General features: G+C 48.1%; 1 protein-coding gene across 5 annotated transcripts in view; it reads right to left on the reverse strand.

Moving 5' to 3' along the window:
• Positions 1 to 20,078, reverse strand: part of LOC120247599 (phospholipid-transporting ATPase IB) — a 583,538-nt gene that overhangs the window by 390,440 nt on the left and 173,020 nt on the right. For all 5 annotated transcript variants that reach the window (XM_039255602.1, XM_039255593.1, XM_039255610.1 and 2 more), the window contains 7 exons: positions 15,552 to 15,657; positions 14,786 to 14,868; positions 11,897 to 11,946; positions 9,623 to 9,692; positions 8,668 to 8,752; positions 7,606 to 7,745; positions 4,850 to 4,988 (listed from right to left, as the gene is read on the reverse strand). In XM_039255602.1, the coding sequence (XP_039111533.1) occupies positions 4,850 to 4,988; positions 7,606 to 7,745; positions 8,668 to 8,752; positions 9,623 to 9,692; positions 11,897 to 11,946; positions 14,786 to 14,868; positions 15,552 to 15,657 (673 nt within the window). The remainder of the gene's footprint in view (positions 1 to 4,849; positions 4,989 to 7,605; positions 7,746 to 8,667; positions 8,753 to 9,622; positions 9,693 to 11,896; positions 11,947 to 14,785; positions 14,869 to 15,551; positions 15,658 to 20,078) is intronic.

Genomic DNA, 20,078 nt, shown 5'->3' on the forward strand with positions numbered 1-20,078 from the left:
TCTCTCTTTTTTGAGATTACCTCACATCGTCAAAGATACCTAAGTCCAGATTTCTCTGGAGACATTTCTAGAAGGGTCAGGAACACTTTATCCTTACAAACCATGAATCTGAGGCTCCAATTCATCAAGCTACTCATAACTGGGATTCTGCAGGGTTCCAAACCCTCAGGAAGCGTGTTGTTGGAACTAAATATTTTCAGAGAGAATCTGATCAATATTTGAGAATAAACGTATGAAACACACGATCAAAGAGGATATTCTTGATCTATTCCAGATGGGGTCCAAGAAGCTCCGTACAGAGTCCTTTGTCATCCAGAGAACCAGGGAGCGAAGGACTCACCCCCAGAACCACGCACCTGGGCACCCTTCCCTCCAGATCCTTCTCAGGAAAACTCCACTACGTGGAGGAGCACAGGACCTCAGCCTTGCCTCACAAACGCCTCCTGCCACCAAACTGGGCCATCCTGACCCATTTTAGGCTCAGACTTTTTTTTTTTTTTTTTTTTTTTTTTTTTAACTCTTGAAGGCTCCAGTTTGAACACTAGCTCATCCACAAAGCCTTCCCTTGTCTTTTTCGGCTCAGGTATTTTTTCCTTCCAGGAAGTAAATATCAAGTATCACAGGTACACGCTCAGATTTTCAGCATCTTCCATGTCTGGGACCTGGGCTCCATTACTTGGTACTTCTGTGCCTCAGTTGTCTCTTTAAAAGGGAGGCAATGGCCATCTCGAGGAATCAACGGACATAAAAAGGTCAGCACAGTCTTCGCAGAGTATAGGCAACATTCACTCAAGTTCACTATTTTTAACACCTGTCATGCCTCACGTCTAGGCCGGGCAATTAGTACTTTCTCATCATCTAGTTCACTCTCTGTTTTATCTCAGAATTAAGTCGCGCCCCAAATCGGGAAAGCAAGTCCCTGAGCCTGTGGCAGGACATCTGGCAACAACACCAGCTGCGGGTAATCAAGAATGTATCCGACTTTTCTGTGAAAAACCACCACTCAGACGGAGACCACCACCAGACACGCCCAGCTTCACTGAAAACAAAAACCTGTCTCCCTTTCAACGGGGCCTAATAGGATAAGCAGGCACCCGATTTCCTTGCTTTTAAAAATTAAACTTCTAAGACTCTAAGAAATGGCTTAAAGGCATTAAATGATGAGTAAAATAAAATGGCGGGAGGAGGGCACGGGGTCACAGCTTAGCACTGGTTTACAACGAACGCTCTTTCCCACTTAACGGATTTGGAATGGAACACACACTAGGGTTTTGTTCTCATTCATCCTGCCTCCACTAGAATAAGAAAATTACAGATTCTGAGGACTTCACATCTATTTAATAGACCTTCTAGCCAGGGGTCATAAGGAAATGACACAACTCACAAAGGCTACATCTGAAATTTCACTTTAGACTACAGATGCCAAATTTTTAGGCAAAAAAAGAAAATTGCCAACTCCTTGGAACGCAGCTAGTTAGCATAAATTCAAGCCCGGAGCAGCAGGAGTCTGGCATTGTGCCAGTTCCCAGCCACCCAACCCCACAGGCAGGAGGACTATCCATATAGTACTCACTGGCTCCGAAGACACACAAGTATCCTAGAACTTAATTTGACTAAATATGTCCAAGGGATGGCCTAAAAGTTACATTTCAGAAATATTTCTGAAAGCACGACAGATAAACGCTGCAGAGAGCTAACAACCCAAAACACCTACCGTCATTTCTCAAGGTGAATGCTTACTCTACGTACCACCGAGGAAATGTTACCAAGCTGTCAAGAGGCAACAATCCTAAGACATCCCAATTTCAGGACGCGGCTGTGTGACGCCAACAATGTGCCTCTCGGAACAGAGGATACGTGGTACCCTTCTCCCTCAGCCTTCAGATTGCAGACAACAGATTTATGAGAGCTATGTGAATCTGCGTAAAATGAGCCCCGCACCAGAACCGAGGGGCCCTGAGACCTCATGCTAGCTTGGTCATTAAATACAATGTAACTTTCATAAACACTGAACTTCCCCTTTGAGCCAGAAGACCGTTCGATGTAAAGACCGGAAATGGGACCAGAAGGCACTCCTAGCAGAGCGCTGGCCCTCGGCACACATTCCATTCGTTTGCTCTCTTGTCCTTCCTTCACGAAGAAGCAGAACTCCAGACAGTTCATCTTCTTCCCAAATATCCCTGGAGTATCTGAAAATGCACACTGGGTGCAGTAAAATGCAGAGGATTTCCAGCAAGTATTACGGACGACAGATCAATAGTGGCTCAGATTCCTGGGGCCAGGAGGAACGTGCGACGAGTCAACAGGCACACAATCCATACTGTGTCTGGAGCACGACCTCGTGCTGCTTATAGCTGTCACCTGTGGTCTGGCGTGGGCAAGTCTAAGACAGCGTCTGGACGTCTACACTTCACTGAGCCTTCTGCACCACTTTCAGGCTCAACAGATAGCCTAAATCAGAAAGTGACATTCAACCCACCACCACCACCCGACATGACCCAGGATTACCAGTGAGTTCTGAATGCAAAGTGAAGAAGTAACTCAGCCAGAGCTCTTTCAAAGAACATCAGTCCCCTGGCCGTTGGATGCATAATTAGTAACACCAAAGATCAGACTGATTTCTGAGACAGTAGAAAAAATGGGAGTAGAAAAACCCTCCAGAATACAAGACTTTGGCGAAGTCCTCAGCTTATATACAAAGAGGAGGCATCATCATCATGTGGTCTTGTGGAGGATTTGCTCAGTCAAGGTCAATTTTAAATATCTAATGGCTATGAATGCTTCTGGTAGCCAAACTACAAATGCTGCTGTACTTTCACAAAAAAGCACAAAATACTATCACCACTATTTTGACAAACTCTTCAGATAGGTTTTCAATGATCTCATAAGACTCAGAGAAACTTCACCACATTCAAATCAAACTTTTCTTTATGAATGATAATCCCTTTGTGTTCGTTCTGAGTTGAAGTTGAAGCCTTTGATTTCATTTGTGCTTGTTCTCAACTCCTCCAGACCCTAAGAGAACGAAAGGATTAAGCAGGAAAAGGGGCATGTGTGCTGCCTAAGGACAGGGTGCTTTGGTGGAGAGGCCATGAGAGAGACAGTGGCCTTTTTCCAGCCAGCACACTCACACTCTCTTCTTGTAGCAAACACAAGACAGCCCTTAAGGAAGCCGTCTGGGGCTCGGGGTATAAAGCGGTCATCAGTCTAGCAGGGACACTCAAACTCTATTTTCCAGATCTTCTCCCTGCAGTACAGTTTTACCTCAGTGGTTACGCACTTCTTTGACATTGCTCTAAGACAGCAGAAAGCACACCCCTAAATGTTCAGTATTTGGGGGCAGCAATCCACTTGATATGCCCTATATGAACACAAGGAGCCACATATCAGTAGCAGGTATTTTAACCCAAACTTTATGGGAAATTACACCTGAAGAGACAACATATATATGTATATGGGGGGGGGAGGGACATTATACCAAAAGCACACGTTTACCTTTATTTTACAAAATGTTGATCTCACCAAAGGGCTACAAGCTAGGGACTTTTATTTTATAGCAGTAGTGAGGGATCTGCATAGAAATAGCATCCTCTTTTGTCCAGAAAGATGCACGTGAAGGACAACACAAATCGGTAGGCAATGTCTATACCTGAAGCTTCAGAGATGGTATGTGAATCACCTGTCACTCGCCTGAGACTTGAATTTCAGTTGTGTGGGGGCCCAACTTGCATGTGACTAGCCACAACCTTGATAAATGATTAAAGGAACCTTGACTATTAGAAAAACAAAGTCACTTCAGGGGTAAGTACTGACTACAGCTGTGCTTCTCTGAGAGCACGGATTCAAAAGAAAAGGGCCACTGCTGGATTCAGTTGATAATATTCCAAGGAGACCACGCCAAACGGGACAAGAGTAACTTAAATGTGGATGTCCCAGGATGTTTCTTCCAGAAGACAGCTGTGACACAGAGCCTATTTCCACAGAGATGCTGTGAGTCACATGGTCCTCACACTCATCGGATCACGTACACAGATCCACCACGTAACTTATGCCATCAAAATGAGATCTTCTAAACTGAGTCATTTCAACTCCTTTCAAACTCAAAGAGTGCCTCTTTAACATTAAAGAAGTTATTTGGACTTAAAACTCCCTTTCTTCTTCAATTTTCCCTTTCTGTGGTGTTTAGCAAGCAAAGTTACCAACCCAGACAGGGAAAGGAAAGAAAGGCACAGCACTCTTAGAGAATCCATCAGGTGGTAAGATCATCCCGTGGTCGTAGTTCTTTAAAATTATAATGCACATTAAACTCAGTGAGGGGCACCTGGGTGGTTCAGTCGGAGGGACTCTCATGGTCCACGAGTTTGAGCCCTGCGTCAGGCTCTGAGCTGACACCTCAGAGCCTAGATCCTGGAGCCTGCTCTGATTCTGTGTGTCCCTCTGTCTCTGCCCCTCCCCTGCTTGGGCTCTGTCTCCTGCACTCACTCGCTCTCGCTCACACTCTCTCTTTCTCGCTCTTAAAAAGCAAATAATAATTAAAATAAATAAATAACTCTGTGAAAACATGATCTTAGCCCCAGAGTAAAATTTTGTGAAGGTGGTAAGAAAAAAGTTTTCAAATCTTGGATTCTGTATTCTATATAAGTTTATATAGATTTCAGGGAGACCTCATTGGTTCAAGGTTTATTACAGACAGATGATGCTTATAAGAGCATCTTCCTTTGATTTAGGGAAAACTTGCCCTTGCCTTAAACCATCATCTGTCAATGTCTCCGAGGAAGCCCGAGGCACTTCTATGAGACGCTCTGCCAACAGTACAAAACCAGCATCAGGAAATTTTAAAATGAATTACCTATATTAATTGCAGTTTCTTGTTTGTCTCCCGTCAACACCCATATTTTAATCTCTGCCTTCAGGAGCGTGGCTATGGTTTCTGGAACACCTGCCTGAAGGCGGTCTTCTATGGCTGTGGCTCCAAGTAACAGTAAATTCTAGATTGAAAAATAACATCAGTTACAGATCAGTACATACTTAAGAGGAGCAGGAATGACAGAACAGACCCAAAAAGGCAGCTGAAATGTCAACAGTTCTTTCATTTCCTCTACATTAAGCCTTTGTCTGCAAATAATTAATGATGCTTGATGTACTGCGTTTCAAGACTATTTGCAATTTTAGATCCCCTCACAACACAGAGGCAGCCCAGGATTCATCCTTTACTTCGCGGTCCGCGGGCGTGTGAAAACAGCAGTGGCCTAGCAGTAAGGCTTATGGGCACGCCATCCTGAGGACACTCAGTACGTGAGCCCTCCCCTCCCGCTCCACTGAGGACACTCAGTACGTGAGCCCTCCCCTCCCACTCCACTGACGAGCCAAGGACCCGCTGTGTAATAGTTAACACAGAAGCAAAACGGATTCTAGAGGACAACACTCATCTGGCAATAGAGAGCTAAGAGATGGTGGATGCTAACAGTTTAACAGCCAAACTAAAAAATATCCAAGTATTTCAAGATTGAGGAGCCAGGACGTGTCACCCCTGTTAAACTTCTTCCAGGCCCTCAAAGGGTTAGTTCACAGTGAGGGCAAGTATGGAGGCCCTTTGCCTGCCAGTCTGGCAGATTCCACAGCCCCTGCCCGGAGAGCCCGCTAACCACTCACCTACCTTCCCTGCGTCTCTCCATGACAGAGTACCTTAGCTTGATTACCTGCTTGTGGGAAAAGCTTCCACGTGTGCTTGGTACCATTGGCACCACATGGGCACATTGCCCACCTGATGCTTTCTGCCTGCCTCCTTCAAGCTCTTTTGTTTTGTTTTTTAAGTAGACCTCATGCCCAGAACGGAGCCCAGTGCAGGGCCTGAACTCACATCTCAGAGATCAAAACTGGAACTAAGATCAAGAGTCAGATGCTTGGGGGCTCCCTGGGTCGCTCAGTCGGTTGAGCGTCCAACTTTGGCTCAGGTCACGATCATCCGGTTTGTGAGTTCGAGCCCCCTGTCGGGTTCTGTGCTAACAGCTCAGAGCCTGGAGCCTGCTTCAGATTCTGGGTCTCCCTCTCTCTCTGACCTTCTCCTGCTCCCATTCTGTCTCTGTCTCTCAAAAATAAATAAATGTTTAAAAAGAGGGAGATGCTTAAGTGACTGAGCCACCCAGATGCCACTATTTAATCGTCTTCTAATTTTAAAGTAATTTTGGGTATTCCAGTAAAGCAAAGCAAAGGTACACTTGAATTTTGTTCTCCTCCTACCAAATTCTATTAAATGACAAGTAAATATAAAACTCAAGCAAAAATGGAATATAAAAAAAATCCAAGAATAATTTTTAAAAACACCAAGAAGGAAAAAAGCAAATGACTTCAGAGTTTGGGAAACTGGAAAATGGATGGCCAATTGTGGCTAACATGAAACAGAACAAGGTGAAATCCAGCTCCCAGTCTGAGGGAATCCAATATCTAGAAAGCTACCTGACACCTGGGGATAAACTGAAAAGAACAGCAACAACAACAAAAATCAAAGTTGGCAATACAAAGCAGCAATGGCATAGGTAGCTACTATTAGGGCGCCTGGGTGGCTGAGTCAGTTAAGTGGCCGACTTCAGCTCAGGTCATGATCTCATGGTTTGTGGGTTCGAGCCCCACGTCGGGCTCTGTGCTGACAGCTCAGAGCCTGGATCCAGTTTCGGATTCTGTGTCTCCCTCTCTCTCTCTGACCCTCCCCTGCTCATGTTCTCACTCACGCTCTCTCTCAGAAATAAATTAAAAAACAATAAAAAAAAAAAAAGGTAGCTACTATTAGAATAAGTGTGCAAATTCTCAGAATGAACAATGTCCAACCAGCCTGTGAACTCTGATCCACGTAACTCATGTAACTCAATAGGGTGAGCTAAACTCATTAAGCCTAATCTTAGGTAAACCCAGGAAGTCACTGACACAGTTTTTGACCTGATACTTCTTAAAATACCATTAACACTTAGCCGAAAGGGGTCCAATCTTTCAGGTAGCCCATCAAAACTAAGTGTTTCTTGGGGCACCTGGGTGGCTCAGTCAGTTGAGCATGTGACACTGGCTCAGGTCATGATCTTGTGGTTTGTGGGTTTGATCCCCATATCAGAATCCATGCTGACAGCAGAGCCTGCTTGGGATTCTCTGTCTCCCTCTCTCTCTGCCCCTCCCGTTTGTGTGCGTCGCTCTTGCTCGCTTGCTCTCTCTACCTCTCCCAAAGTAAATAAACAAACTTTTAAAACAGAAGAAAAAAATCTAAATGTTTCTTAAAGCAAAGAAAGACATCATTAAAAGCTAATGGTTAAGGGGCACCTGGGGGACTCAGTTGATTAAGCCAACTGACTCTTGATTGTTAGCTCAGGTCATGATCTCAGGGTCATGAGATCAAGCCCTGTGTCGGGCACAGCGCTGAGTACGCTCACCACTGGGTGTGGGGCCTGCTTTGGATTCATTCTCTCAAACTCTCTCTCCCTCCCTTTGTTCCTTCCCCTCCCCCTCCCCCATGCACACATGCTCTCTGCTATAGAGCTGAAGAGTTCCCGTCCAAAGACTTTGTTCAGTATGTGATGGAGCCCTCCCTGGACACATAACAAGTGTACCGCGTGCAGTTACCTTCTCTATGATCTCATAGCACTCTTCCAACCGCTGAGCTCGGTCTTTCAAGATGGTGCTGGCTTCCTGATAGACTTTCAGCCACTCCTCATACTCATGCTCAGAGAGGTCAGCGTAAGCCACACAGAGAGTCCTCAAGCCTGCAAAACAGCCACGGCGTACCCAGTGATGCAAACAAGCAGGACACCTTCCCTCTGAGGGGACACCATGTGGCCCCAGCATACTCAAGACAATTAAACTATCTGCTGTTTAGGTCACTAATTCACGTTCCACTCATCGGAAACGGGAATGTAGGAACAAGTCTACCACATTTGGCTATAAGCCACGTCATGTATAAAGTGGAGAGGCCCGGAGCAGCGAGGAGCCGTGAACGTGGACTCCCTACAGCAGAGCCGCACAGGAGCTGGGCGTGATCCGCACGCCCCTGCGCCGCAGGCAGGTGGCAGCGCAGAGAGGCGGCGGCAGTACATTTCAGGACGGCAATAAAGGCCCAACGTGCTATCACATGGAAGATCCAGGCTCCCAAGCAGACACACGTGCACACACACGCTTGCAGCCAGAGGAGTGCATGAGCAAAGAGAGCAGCACGCAGCACGTAGGCTCCAACCCCCATCGTATTGACTTGCTGGAATTTCTGACATCAGTGTCATTCGAGGCCTTTCAGAGGGCTCCTTCCCTATGCTCTGTGGATACAATGAATTACTGTTTCTTCAGGTCCTGGATCCACCAGCGTCACAAGGATGACAAGAGGTCAAGGAAACGAGGACATGGGTTTTGGGAGAACAGGAACATTCACGACAGAATGATCTACACATTGTGTGCGGCCTGCCAGTTCCTTTCATACTTCACAGTCCCACGGGTACCTCGGTGTGGACTCTCACGCACCTCACATCAATGCACGTGGCGGGGGGGGGGGCACTAGGCAAGTACACTCCCAGGAAGCAAGCCAAGTACGGCAAGACACGGACACGTCCGTTCAGACCATGACCCCCAAGCGTCAGCCGCAAACGCTTCAAAGTACAACTTGAGTGGCTGAAAGCAACATGCCCCGATCACACTTACCTTCCGTGGCAAAGTATTCCAGGTGGCACAGTGTTTCTTCCATGTATTTTGAGTCTTTTGAAAGCCTCTCAAAAATTACATTATCCTATAAAATAGAGAAACATTGTGACTGGCAAACCTTGAAGTCAACCTTCCGGTCCGCATTCTAAGCCAGCGTGCAGGAGAATACTCGAGTGGGCAAGCAGGAACACGGTTCTCCGCCAGAGTCGCTCACGAGCTCTGGAAAACACATCAGGTCCGGAGGTGTCCAGACAGACACTTGTCGGGGAGAACCGTAAGCGTCAAGGGAACAATCAGGGATATGATGGTCCCTACATTTACCCGGATTTGCAAAATACAGACCGATGTGTATAACACCTTTGTGCCCAAGTGCAAAGAGTAGCACGCGCATCCGAAACTGCTCAAATACACTCTGGCTTCCTGACGCTGCAGGAGCTCCAAGCCAGGGAGGGCGCAGCCCACCAGGCACTGACCCCAGTTCAGCTGCGCAACACTGAGGAACACAGCTCAGAACAGTTCTCTGTGATGAAAATACAAGGCACAACAACTACGAATAGCTGTTTGAGAACACACAGGCACGCACACACACGCACACACAATCTCAGAGTACTTAAAAGAGGATCACAGGTCAGTATGAACCGTTCAATCTTCCCCATGTCACAACATAATGGCAAAAAGACTACAATCAGAAGTCACACGTGACTCGCGTGACAGGGCAAGCTGCGGTCTCTGAAACAACTCCTCACCAAAAGGAAGGCTTTCAGGGGCCATGGTTGCCACGCTGGCCTGAACTGCCATGACCTCCAGTGGGCCCTTCCTACCAAGTCCGCATTACGGCTGATCTGAAAGAGCCTTTCGGCCTTGGGCACAATCACTAACAGCGGTCAGGAGAAGCAGGCTCACGAAGTAGCCGCCAAGGGCACCTTGCGACATGAGACGCTTAGCCGGTACTTACAGCCCCCTTACAGTAGAGTCGAAGTTGGCCTGAAGGAGTTCGAACAATTACAGACATTCTTTTTCTGTCACTGTAAGAGTAGAGGGGGAAAAAGCAAAGTTACCACTGGTCTGTATCCCAGGACCCACGTCCTGTGGCGACACATCGAACACATCAAGCAATGATCTGGCAGTCCTGAAGCCGGAGCAGCTCCATTTTCCTCCAGAGATGGGCTTTAATTGTATACCTCCCCCTCTTTTTGTGTATGCATAATGGAGATACACCTATTTTTCCCTGCCATGGAAACTCACTAATACAGCTATTTATAGCAGGAGCACCGAAACAGAAAACTGGACCATCTGCTATGCACGTCTAATTCACTTCTGACAATACTCCATAAAAGTGTTGTTCTACAGCTCAGAATATTAGTAACCTCCCCAGTAAGCAACAGAGTGAGGTTTCTATATAAATCCACTCAACCCAAAAGCCCCTTGTGTGACTTCTCCTAACTGGAGCGGAGGGCAATCAGAAAGTCCTACAACCTCAGCACCGAAGTGTGCCTAACTGCTGCCCTCCTTACGCCCACGTGGACACACCTATGCTGGTCTTTCATCGTGACTCATGCTCACTGACAGAGCCTTCCACGCCTCCCCACTGCCTACAGACTGAAATTCTTGCTGCCCTCCACTCACCTCTGCAGCCCGGCCTCCTCCCACACGAGCCCTCCCACGCACTAGCAGGCCCCCCGCACTCCGGGAGACACACCGCCACCCCCAGACCTCCTGCCCCATGCCTTTTGCAGACAACATCGCGTCCTCCTGAAACGCACCCCAACCGCAGGGGCCAGACCACCCGGCCCAGCACGGGGATTTCCAGTGGGCTAGGAGCGCCTCACACCCAGGGACACGGTCTCTCCAGCTCCGTGTAAATCCCCACATCCTAACCCTCGGCACTCTGTCCAGCCCGGATTTGAATTCTCCCTCGGCTACCTAGAAGCAAGGTACTCGCGGCAAAGTTGTCTGCCCAGCATCTTGGTTTCTGATGCGGAAAGCAGGGCTGCCACCAAGTACCGCAAAGGACTGTTATCAGGGTCGAGTGGCGTTTGGATAAAAGAGGAGTCTAGCAGAAAGAAAGAGAACCACAGCCGTAACGATAATTGGTCTCTTACCCTCTCACGGTCTCCCACAGGTTTTCAAAACACCCTCCTGTCCCTGCCCACAGTCACCTGCTTCGCTCTAATTCCCTTTCCTCCTGCTTGTCCCTCCGTAACGGCTGGTCCCAGTGAACACAGCCACGTGACAGCACTTTCCTGGCAACCAGTAGGCGACGGAGCACAAAAATGCCGGAGTAGTGTTTAGTATGTCCCCACCTCCACCACAGGGACACTGTCCCTCCTCCCCTGTATGAACCACTACCCTTACCAACCATCGTTCTTCTCCTCTCAGTACCTAACCCCAAGGGCTCTTGACCCGCCCAAGTTCAAGTTTTCAGTCCGAAAACCAAAGCCAAGGGCTGGAAACCATCTGTTAAAGCAGGGTTAAAAATTGATCTTTTTCAAACAGCTTATAAAGCAGAGTAAACAATGTGTGAAATCACTTAACAAAGGTTATTTTAAAAAACCCAAATTTTAATTATAGGAAGGCATGCTCTCGAGGCAGCCAAAGAACTTTGCTCTAGTACCGACAGTCAGTGTTAAGAAGAGAGAAAAACGTTAAGACGTTTTTTAATGACAAACCAAGAATGATCTAGGGAAGCAAATCAACCAATATTCGTGGGTCTGGAAATCAGAGACACTGCCCCGGGGAAGGAGGAGATGGAGTACACACAGGACAGCTGCGTGGCTCGGACAAAGCCTCTGATGGGGAGGGACCTTGGCTGTCGCTTCCCAGCATGACGGTGCTGAGCTGGAGGACGAGCCACGCCCCCACGGGACTGGGGAAAGACCGGCAGAAAAAAGGCCCTCCCCCCCCCCCGTCACACACTCCAAGCTACGGACATATGTCTGCAGCTGCTGACGCAACAGCGGGTCTGGAAATCCAAAGCGAGGAGGATACGGAAGCATAATGCTTTGCTCAGGGAAAACCCACACCCACACGCACAGAAAAATGACCTACTTCACTTTCTTGAAAGCAAATCACGAATTCCAGACAAGAGAGGGACTGTGGAGATGTATTTACTAAATTTAATACCGAAGTACTACATTTAATCATATTATACAACCTTGCCAACACTCTGATGAAGCTGTTAAATAGAAATGGAAGTATTTAATTCCAAGTGCATGAAAGAGAAGCATACCTAGAAAATTCCAGGACGTTAAGGATTCCAAATGTCTGTTCCTGTCCCATCTGAAGGAAGAAAAACAGGCTCTTACCTGGGGTGCAAAGTATCAAAATCTCAAAACAACAGCCTCCCCAGTCGTAAACCTCTCCCCATCCCTCCGCTCCTTCCAGCGCTTTCTCTCCCTGCATGTGGCACACACACATAGATATCCCTGTCTCCCTCCCTCTATACTATACAAACATAGATGATCTATCCTGCTCTCCCTCCTCCTCCCCTCATTTTCTCTCCATCTCCATCTCCCTGCAGAAGGCCCTTTCAACAGGTACGGGTTTCCCACATGCCAGTCCGGTGGGGCCATGGCTCCCCCTTCTGGTAGAAGCTTCTCATCTTCTCCAGGACATCACAACCGATGGCTGACATGGTCCCTACCAAGACCACCTGAAACCCTGGGGCCAGTCATGCTTCTGAATTCAGAATTCTATACGTTTTATTAACATGGACACATCCACCACGTGCCAGGATTTCCCCAGAGGAGCCTGGGGCAACACCACCCTATAATCCACCACGTCAACGGCCCACCACAGAAGGTAGGACGGGAGACTCCTAAGACCATCAACGGCCTCACATCAGTTCTGGTTAGGTTCTGCTGCCAAAAGCCGACTCCCCAAGTCCAGGAGAAAAACTCTTGGAATTCAAAGCTTCCTGGATTTTGGATTTAGAAATAAGGATTATGGATCCACATAAGATTTTAGGGCAATTAATCAAATGTGGTTTCTCTTCAAGTTCTTCAGTTGGAACCTCAATAATCCTGATTTTTCCCAGAAGGCTGCAGGCTGTGTGTGTACCATTTCTCAAACTCCTTAATCAAACCTGCTCTCCGTGTCCCCAGTACATCACCGTGGAAGGAGCGTGGGCTCTGAAGTTCCCTAGGGAGGAGTTAGAATCTTATTTCTGCCACTAACCGTGTGGCCTCCTTACGAGTAGTGGTAGCACGTGTCCCCCAGGCTGAAGGGAAGTAATGAATGAAGCAACGTGCAAGTTACCCAGGGCGTGACTGAGGCGTCACTGCCGGCCTGTCCCCACCCCCCTCACACCCTGAGCCAGTGAGCAGCCTCATCCAGCCCGCGGCAGCCTTTCTCCCTTCCTTCCTCAACCAGCAGGCCTTTCTCTGCAGGCTGTCACCATGTTCTCACATGCCCACCGAGAAGCGTGCCCGCTGTTACCCACAAACCGGCATGACTGCCAGGACTGCCAGGGGCCAACCCCTCTTGGCCATCACGTCACCCAGTGTGCATTCGTGTGGAGCCCCGGACGCAGCCATCAAGACCACCGGTGGCAGCCACTTCACGTAAATAGCTGGTAATCGACCTGAGAAGGTGTGGTCTGACGACACTCTTGTTCTAATGGCTGAGTAGGATTTTACAGTTATTGTTTACGACCCTCAACTAGTCAGACAGTCTTATTCAGCCCATAATGGGTTAATAGGGTGCCATGTACCACCGTGATGACAAGGTCGGGGGCTCCCCAGCTTCCCTGTATGTATCCGGTCATGTGAGCAAGGCAGAGCAGCCGTTCTCTCCTCGTCTCTCCCACTTGTGCCCAGTCAGCCCAGTCCCCCTCCCAGTCCCCGTCGCCCCGATGCAGAGAAAACAGCACACCCATGTGACAGCAGATGGCACAGAGGAGGTGTCACATCCCTTAATCTGAAGGGGGCAAAGACCTCTCTTACGAAACACTTCCACAAAGGAAATTCTGTATTCAGTCCATTACTTTGCTCCACTTCTAATGACTGCACCTCTTCCTAAGCTAGACTTGCTGGTGATCAGAATAAAGTAAAAATAATTACGGTTTGATCTCTGACCTCAAGAAAGCAGGAACCCGAAAATGGCAAGAAATGGGCACTCTGTCGAGGTCTGATATTTTCTGGGTTTTGTGTTTCTAAGTAGAAGAAAAAAATGGAGCACCGCTAAGCCTGGATCAACAACTATATAAGTTAGCAGTGAATTTCAAATGCATCTGGCAAGGTCTAGAGACACAAGACGCATAAAGGCAGAAACTGTTATAACCTACAAATCCTCCCCAAATGGAGGGGAGCAGGAAGGCAAAGGATAGAGAAGGCGGTGACTGCCTCCAGGCCCCTCATCAACCCAGACTGTAACAAAGCGCAGCCCCTCTAACTGGTCAGCATCAAAAATGCCAGCACCTTGCCAGTCCTAACCATCAACTTCCCCCGTTACCCGCCTCAAGGGTCCCTACGGATGTTATTCTTGATTTCCATTTTTCCCTGTCACCAAATTTCTCCCTCAGGCTTCCTGAGCAGCAAAACTCAAAAACAAAACAAAACAAACCAACAAAGAAAAAGCAAAAAACCCAACAACAACAACACCAAAAAAACAGAAACAGGTTTGCTAGCTTCTTTTTTATATATATAAGTTTTTTTTTTTAAGGCTTACTTATTTTTGAGAGAGAGAGACAAAGTGTGAGCAGGGGAGGGGCAGAGAGAGAGGGAGGCACAGAATCCAAAGCAGCTCCAGGCTCTGAGCTGTAAGCACAGAGCCAGGTGTGGGGCTCGAACTCACTAACCGGGAGATCATGACCTGAGCCGAAGTTGGACACTTAACCGACGGAGCCGCCCAGGAGCCCCTTGCAAGGTTCTTTACTACAAATCACACCGGCATGTGACAGCCTTGTGGAGAAGCATCTTTGAGAGAAAAATGCCCACAACAGAAAACCAACATGAATCACACATAGCCTGTGGTTTCACAACAGGGCCTAGTTTCTCACTGGAGAGAAAAAAGAAAGAAAGGTAGCTATCATGTTTACATCAGACATGCTATTTCAAATAGGGTCTTCAAAGAAGTAGGGAACACAAAGCATCTAGAGGTGTCCAGGCTTGCCACTTACGGCTTCTATGATGACGGAGTATGGCGTTCTGGCCGTGAAGACAAAACCCAGCTTCCGGGCTCCCTTCACCAAAGCGGCTTCATCTGTCAATAGAGTTGACGAGGCATGGCTAGCACAGCAACGCAGAGTTCTGTGAGCCCACACGAGTTTACAAACTAACCAAGTAGCAGCAGTTAGAGAGGCCCGGCCTCGGCGCAGCAGGGTAAGGACTCCCCCCGCCACCAGAGTCCTGAAGGCAGCACTCCCATTGGGTGGGCAGACAGGACCTAAAACTGACTCACGGGGACAAGAGAGCTGGCAAACCTAGCAGCCTTGGCTGGGGCCAGGTGCTCCCCAAGGAACGGGAGCACATTCCCTGGACTCTGACTACCCATCTTCTTGGAGAGGTGCCGTCTCAGGTCTGGTGCCCCGGGAGTCGGAGCTCCGGGAAGCAGGTGGCGAGTTAGACCCACTTCACGGGCAGTGGAGAACCTACGACGGGCAGCAGCTGAACAAGGCAGCCAGGCCGGCCTCCCCGGAGTCCCGCCCAGCGCAGGGACTTCCACTGGGGGACGCGGGATGGCCCGGGGCCTCCCGCCGAGGGCGCACTGTCACAGGGTCAGGGGGGCCCAGCACCACCCGCCTGCAGCTTCATCACTCTGACCATAGGGTGCGAACTGCATGGGGCAGAGGTGAACAGCGGGGCCTCCGTGGGGCAGACCGCCCTCCTCACCCCCTCCCCACGGTAAACGCGGACAGCAGGGCACACCCAGCCCAGAGCCCTCACCTGGGGAGGAAGCCTGGTAGATGATGTGGTCTCCATCCTTCTCCGGGACGACGGTGTGGCACACGGCCAGAAGGGTGAGGAAATCCTGGATGCAGGGAGCTGTGGGCTATAGACACGGGGCGAGGTGTCAAACACCTGTGAAGACGCTGCTGACAGCCCCGCCTCCAGCCCGCTCCTGGCTCCCTGCCCCCTTCAGAACACAGGTCAGGATCGCAGCACGGACCCCACGTCCCCCATGACGGGGCAGCCGCTCACCGCCCAGCTCCACCGCCTCCTGCTCCTCCCCCTCCCGCGTGCCCCACCAGCCACAGTCCCGAGATCTTCCAAAAGGCTCCACCGGTCCCACTGCTCTTACCACCCCCCCCCCACTCGCAGCCAATTCTCACCCACCCTCCCAATTTCCGTTCAATGGTCACTGCATCTGAGCAGTCCCCTATCACCCCGTCTTGGAACACAGTTCTTAATGCACTAACCCTGGTACAGATGAGATCGAGGCGGTGGCTCGTGCCCCTCCCAGGGTCCCCCAGCCCCCGCCTCGCTTGCTCCAGACTCTTCAAACGGTCCCGCCGTGCACATGCTGCTTGCCCACTTGTGGAGGTCCAGGGCGCTGGCAGCGCATCTGCCTTCCTCACTAACGTAAGCCCAGGCCCAGCAGACGGAAGGCACTCACATCCATGTTGGGTCAGTACACGGAGAACAGGCCCACCCAACGGGTGAGTCCCTGCCCTCTCGCTTCCACAGTCCTGGCACTTCCTCTACACCATGTCTGTTCTTTACCTTAATAATTGCTTACAAGCTATAAGCAGTGCATCCCTCACCTATTACTCAAAACAAACAAAAAAAAACAAAAAAAAAAGTCCTGGATATGGATTTAATATACTTCTCCAATCCTACACACACACTCAATTTTCACTGGGACTAGATTATATAAATAATGGAGAAATGCCGTCTTAAAATTGTTTACCCATCTAAGAATACAGAATGCTTTCCTGTTTATTAAAGGCTTCTCATGCTCCTAACTATAGGCCTTGGCATATTTTCTGATTAATTTTTTCTTCATTCAAAAAATATCCACATGCCTACTATACACGAGGTACTGCACTAGACGTTTTATCTATTTTTTATATTATGGATAGAATCTTATTTCTATCATATTTCACAAGAGTCCATTCACATGTTAAGGACAAACACGGAGTTTTATAAGTGATGGGGCGCCTGGGTGGCTTAGTCAGTTGAGCGTCCGACTTTTGCTTAGGTCATGATCTCGCGGTTCGAGGGTTTGAGCCCCGCGTTGGGCTCTGTGCTGACTGCCAGCTCAGAGCCTGGAGCCTGTTTCAGTCTGTGACTCCCTCTCTCTCTGACCCTCCCCTGCTCACGCTGTCTCTCTCTCTCCTAGAAATAAAAAACATTAAGAAAAAAAGGGAACTTAATGTCGATTGTAATTAACGTCTTCCCAACTCTCCGAGTTTCTGCTGACTCTCCCGGGTTTTAAGGCAGACAACTATCGTATTATCCTCAGGTGACACTTTCCCGGTCTTTTCTAACATATACACTTGCGTTCTTACTTGCCCACTTGGGCTAGCACTCTAAGGACGATGTTCAAAGCCAGAGGTGATACGGGCCTCCGTGTCCTCAGGTTATTTTAATGCCAAGGTCTTTAATATCTCACTTTTTGACAGGCAGCTGGCTATAAATTTGAGATAGATTTGTATCACTGATCGGGAAGCAACTTTGTTTTCTGATTTCTGCGGAGTTTTTGTTTTTACTCCTTTAGTCACAAATGGACAGTGATCAGTATTTGAAAACATGTTGAGTTTCTCCTCTGACCTGTTAATCTGACTAAAGAGAAGCTTTAGGCAAGCAAATCACAACTGCTCACATGGCTACTTCTTATCAGCCTTCAGAAAAGGAAAACACACGCTCAATTACAGTTCAGTGAAATCAAGCAAGTTAGAGGGTTTACAAACTCCCCAAGGTCTACACTACAAAAACAATAAGAAATTTTACCCAAAAGCACTGTGACAACCGGGCGTCAATTCAGGATTGCCCTCTCCACGTGCAAGCCTGTGCCCCTCTCTCACTGGCCAAAGCCGTGTCATGCTCCACGCTCTTGAACTAATAAGCACTGGCGTGGGGATCTAACTGCACCTCCTTGAACATGGCGTTGGGGAATCAACCCTGGTGACTCTGACATCGTATCACGGAATCGTTTGCTGAAATTAAAAGTGACCATCTCTAGGATTATGAGTATTTGGGGGATATATTTATAATGTTAATTTCTGGAGAGTATAGGATTTAAAAAAAAAAAAACTATATACAGGATGATCTCGGCATTTGCACTGAATTCACACACAGAAAAAGATACAGAAAGGAACAGACTGAAATGTTAATGGTACTTGGCAGCAAAGGGCAGAAGCGATTTGGGGAATTAAAAAAATACTCTGTATTCTCTAAGTTTTTCTGCAGTGAAAATAAATTGCTTTTTATATTAAGGCCACCACTCCTTCCCAGTTTCTAAGTCATCAGCGTGGCTCAGAGAACTGGCTCTCTGCGAGGCCCCACTACCTGCCAACCACAGACCAATCCCACGAATGCTCCCTTGGGCAGCTTCCAGTCACGCCCCGCCTCTACACGCTCTCCCACCTCTCACTGGTGTCAGTCACCCAGCCCTGCAGCCCCTTCTGGTGGATGATCCCTCTTCCAAAGGAGCAGGCCGAGCAGGCCGTCATCACCCCAGTCTGCTGCGCTGAATGTCCCCGGGCTTGATATGGGGGGGGGGGGGCGGCACAGGGAAGCTAGCACCCCCTGTGAAGGGCAGTCGACCACTTCCCCAGGCCAGGAAGGTGCAGCGGGACCAGAGGCCTCCAGCTCTCCGGTGCATCTGCCCAGAAGAGTGCAACCCTGGTCCCAGGGTCTCGGTCCCACTAGACTTTGATGCAGAGGATTTCGGGAGGCTGCCGAGTCTGCCTTCTAAGAAGTTCTGCCAACTTTACAATTAGATCTTGGGCCTGGTCTTCGGCAATACTGGCCCTGGCGGCAGGAATTGGAGGAAGTATTTAACGGCTGCCACGGATGACATTGGCTTTCACGCTGTGCCTGACACTGGCAATCAACAGCCCAAGCTCACGGTTTTCTCTTCGATATGAATGGTACTCGGCAACAGCCAGTTCCACGGGCAAGTCACTGATTTAGCGAAATAGAAACATACAATCTATACAAATGTACTGGAGGGGGGAGGGGGGAAGGGGAGAACAGCCTCCTCCTGCACCTGAGAACTATCCTGTCCGCACATCTCATCCCATAGTGTAACATGAAAGAGGGTCTTTGATTTCATAGCAAATCGTAAAATGTTTCTGAGCTATAAAGAAAAGCCGTGCGTGCACACACACTCAAATGAAGTTTCCACTTTGAGTGGTGGGCCAGACAACATTTGTAAAGATCCCTAAAAACTATTCTAACTGGTTCTCCAGTTAACCTAGCCTTCTATAATAAATTAGGGAAACGGGACAACCCATTTGCAGCCTGTGGGGAAGGGGTTTGTAGGATCTTTGAAACAAGGGCTCCATGTTTGAAAATAAACTTTTTTTTCCTGCAACTTCCCACAAAAGCCTTTTATAACTTCCAAGAAATGATTGTTGGACAATGTATGCATGCATGTGTATGCATCTTTTCAGAAGTTAAAGCTTTTGTATGTGGAAAAATCTACACTATCATTTTAACCATCTCTGAGCGCATGATTCAGGGACATTAAAAGACACTCACATTGCTGTGTACCTACCACTACGTTTGTACTCGAAACTTCCATCTTCCCAATTCTGTACCCATCAAATGGTATAAACTCCCTCTTCTTGCCTTCCACTAGCCCTTCATAACCTCTATTCTGCTCTGCCTCTCTGAATTTGTCTATTTAAGGTACCACATAATCATAAAATATCTGTTTGGTCTGTATAAAATGCTTTCTGTATCTAGAAATGAGAATTTATTTGATGAATGTAAAAAAAATAGAAAACTAGGCATGTCTAAAATTGGCATGCTAAATCACAGCTATAAAGCTTAAATGTACATATACAATTTCTTCCTGAAGACTCCAGCTCCAAAGTCCTAGGCATAATGACTCAAAATAAAATTATGTGTTCTTCCCTGGTAAATCTTGGAAAAATTACCCCACCAATAGGGAGTCACTGGTTAGCAATGTAAACAGAGCAACAGGTAAACTGTTCCTGGAAATTTTCTGTAGGTGGATCCTTTAACAGGCAAATTCCGCCTTGGCTATCAGCCTACACTGTGCTTAAAGCACAGTCCCAGAGGAGCCAGAAATTCAGAAATGATGACCCAGGAAAAACAACAAATCAGTAGCATATGGAGGTACTCCCTTGGGAGCAAGGTAAAGGGTTTCTTGGTCAAAATGCTTGAATTTTCATCAACGGTCCCAAGACTATTCAGATATGAAAGCGGGATATCTATTGCTAAAATCCTGAAGTGCTACCTCCCTCTCCTCAACCATATTTCGGCAAAATAACCAAGTGA

This window comes from Hyaena hyaena, unplaced genomic scaffold (genome assembly GCF_003009895.1).
Source record: "Hyaena hyaena isolate Hyena2069 unplaced genomic scaffold, ASM300989v1 scaffold_11, whole genome shotgun sequence".
Classification (NCBI taxonomy): Eukaryota; Metazoa; Chordata; class Mammalia; order Carnivora; family Hyaenidae; genus Hyaena; species Hyaena hyaena.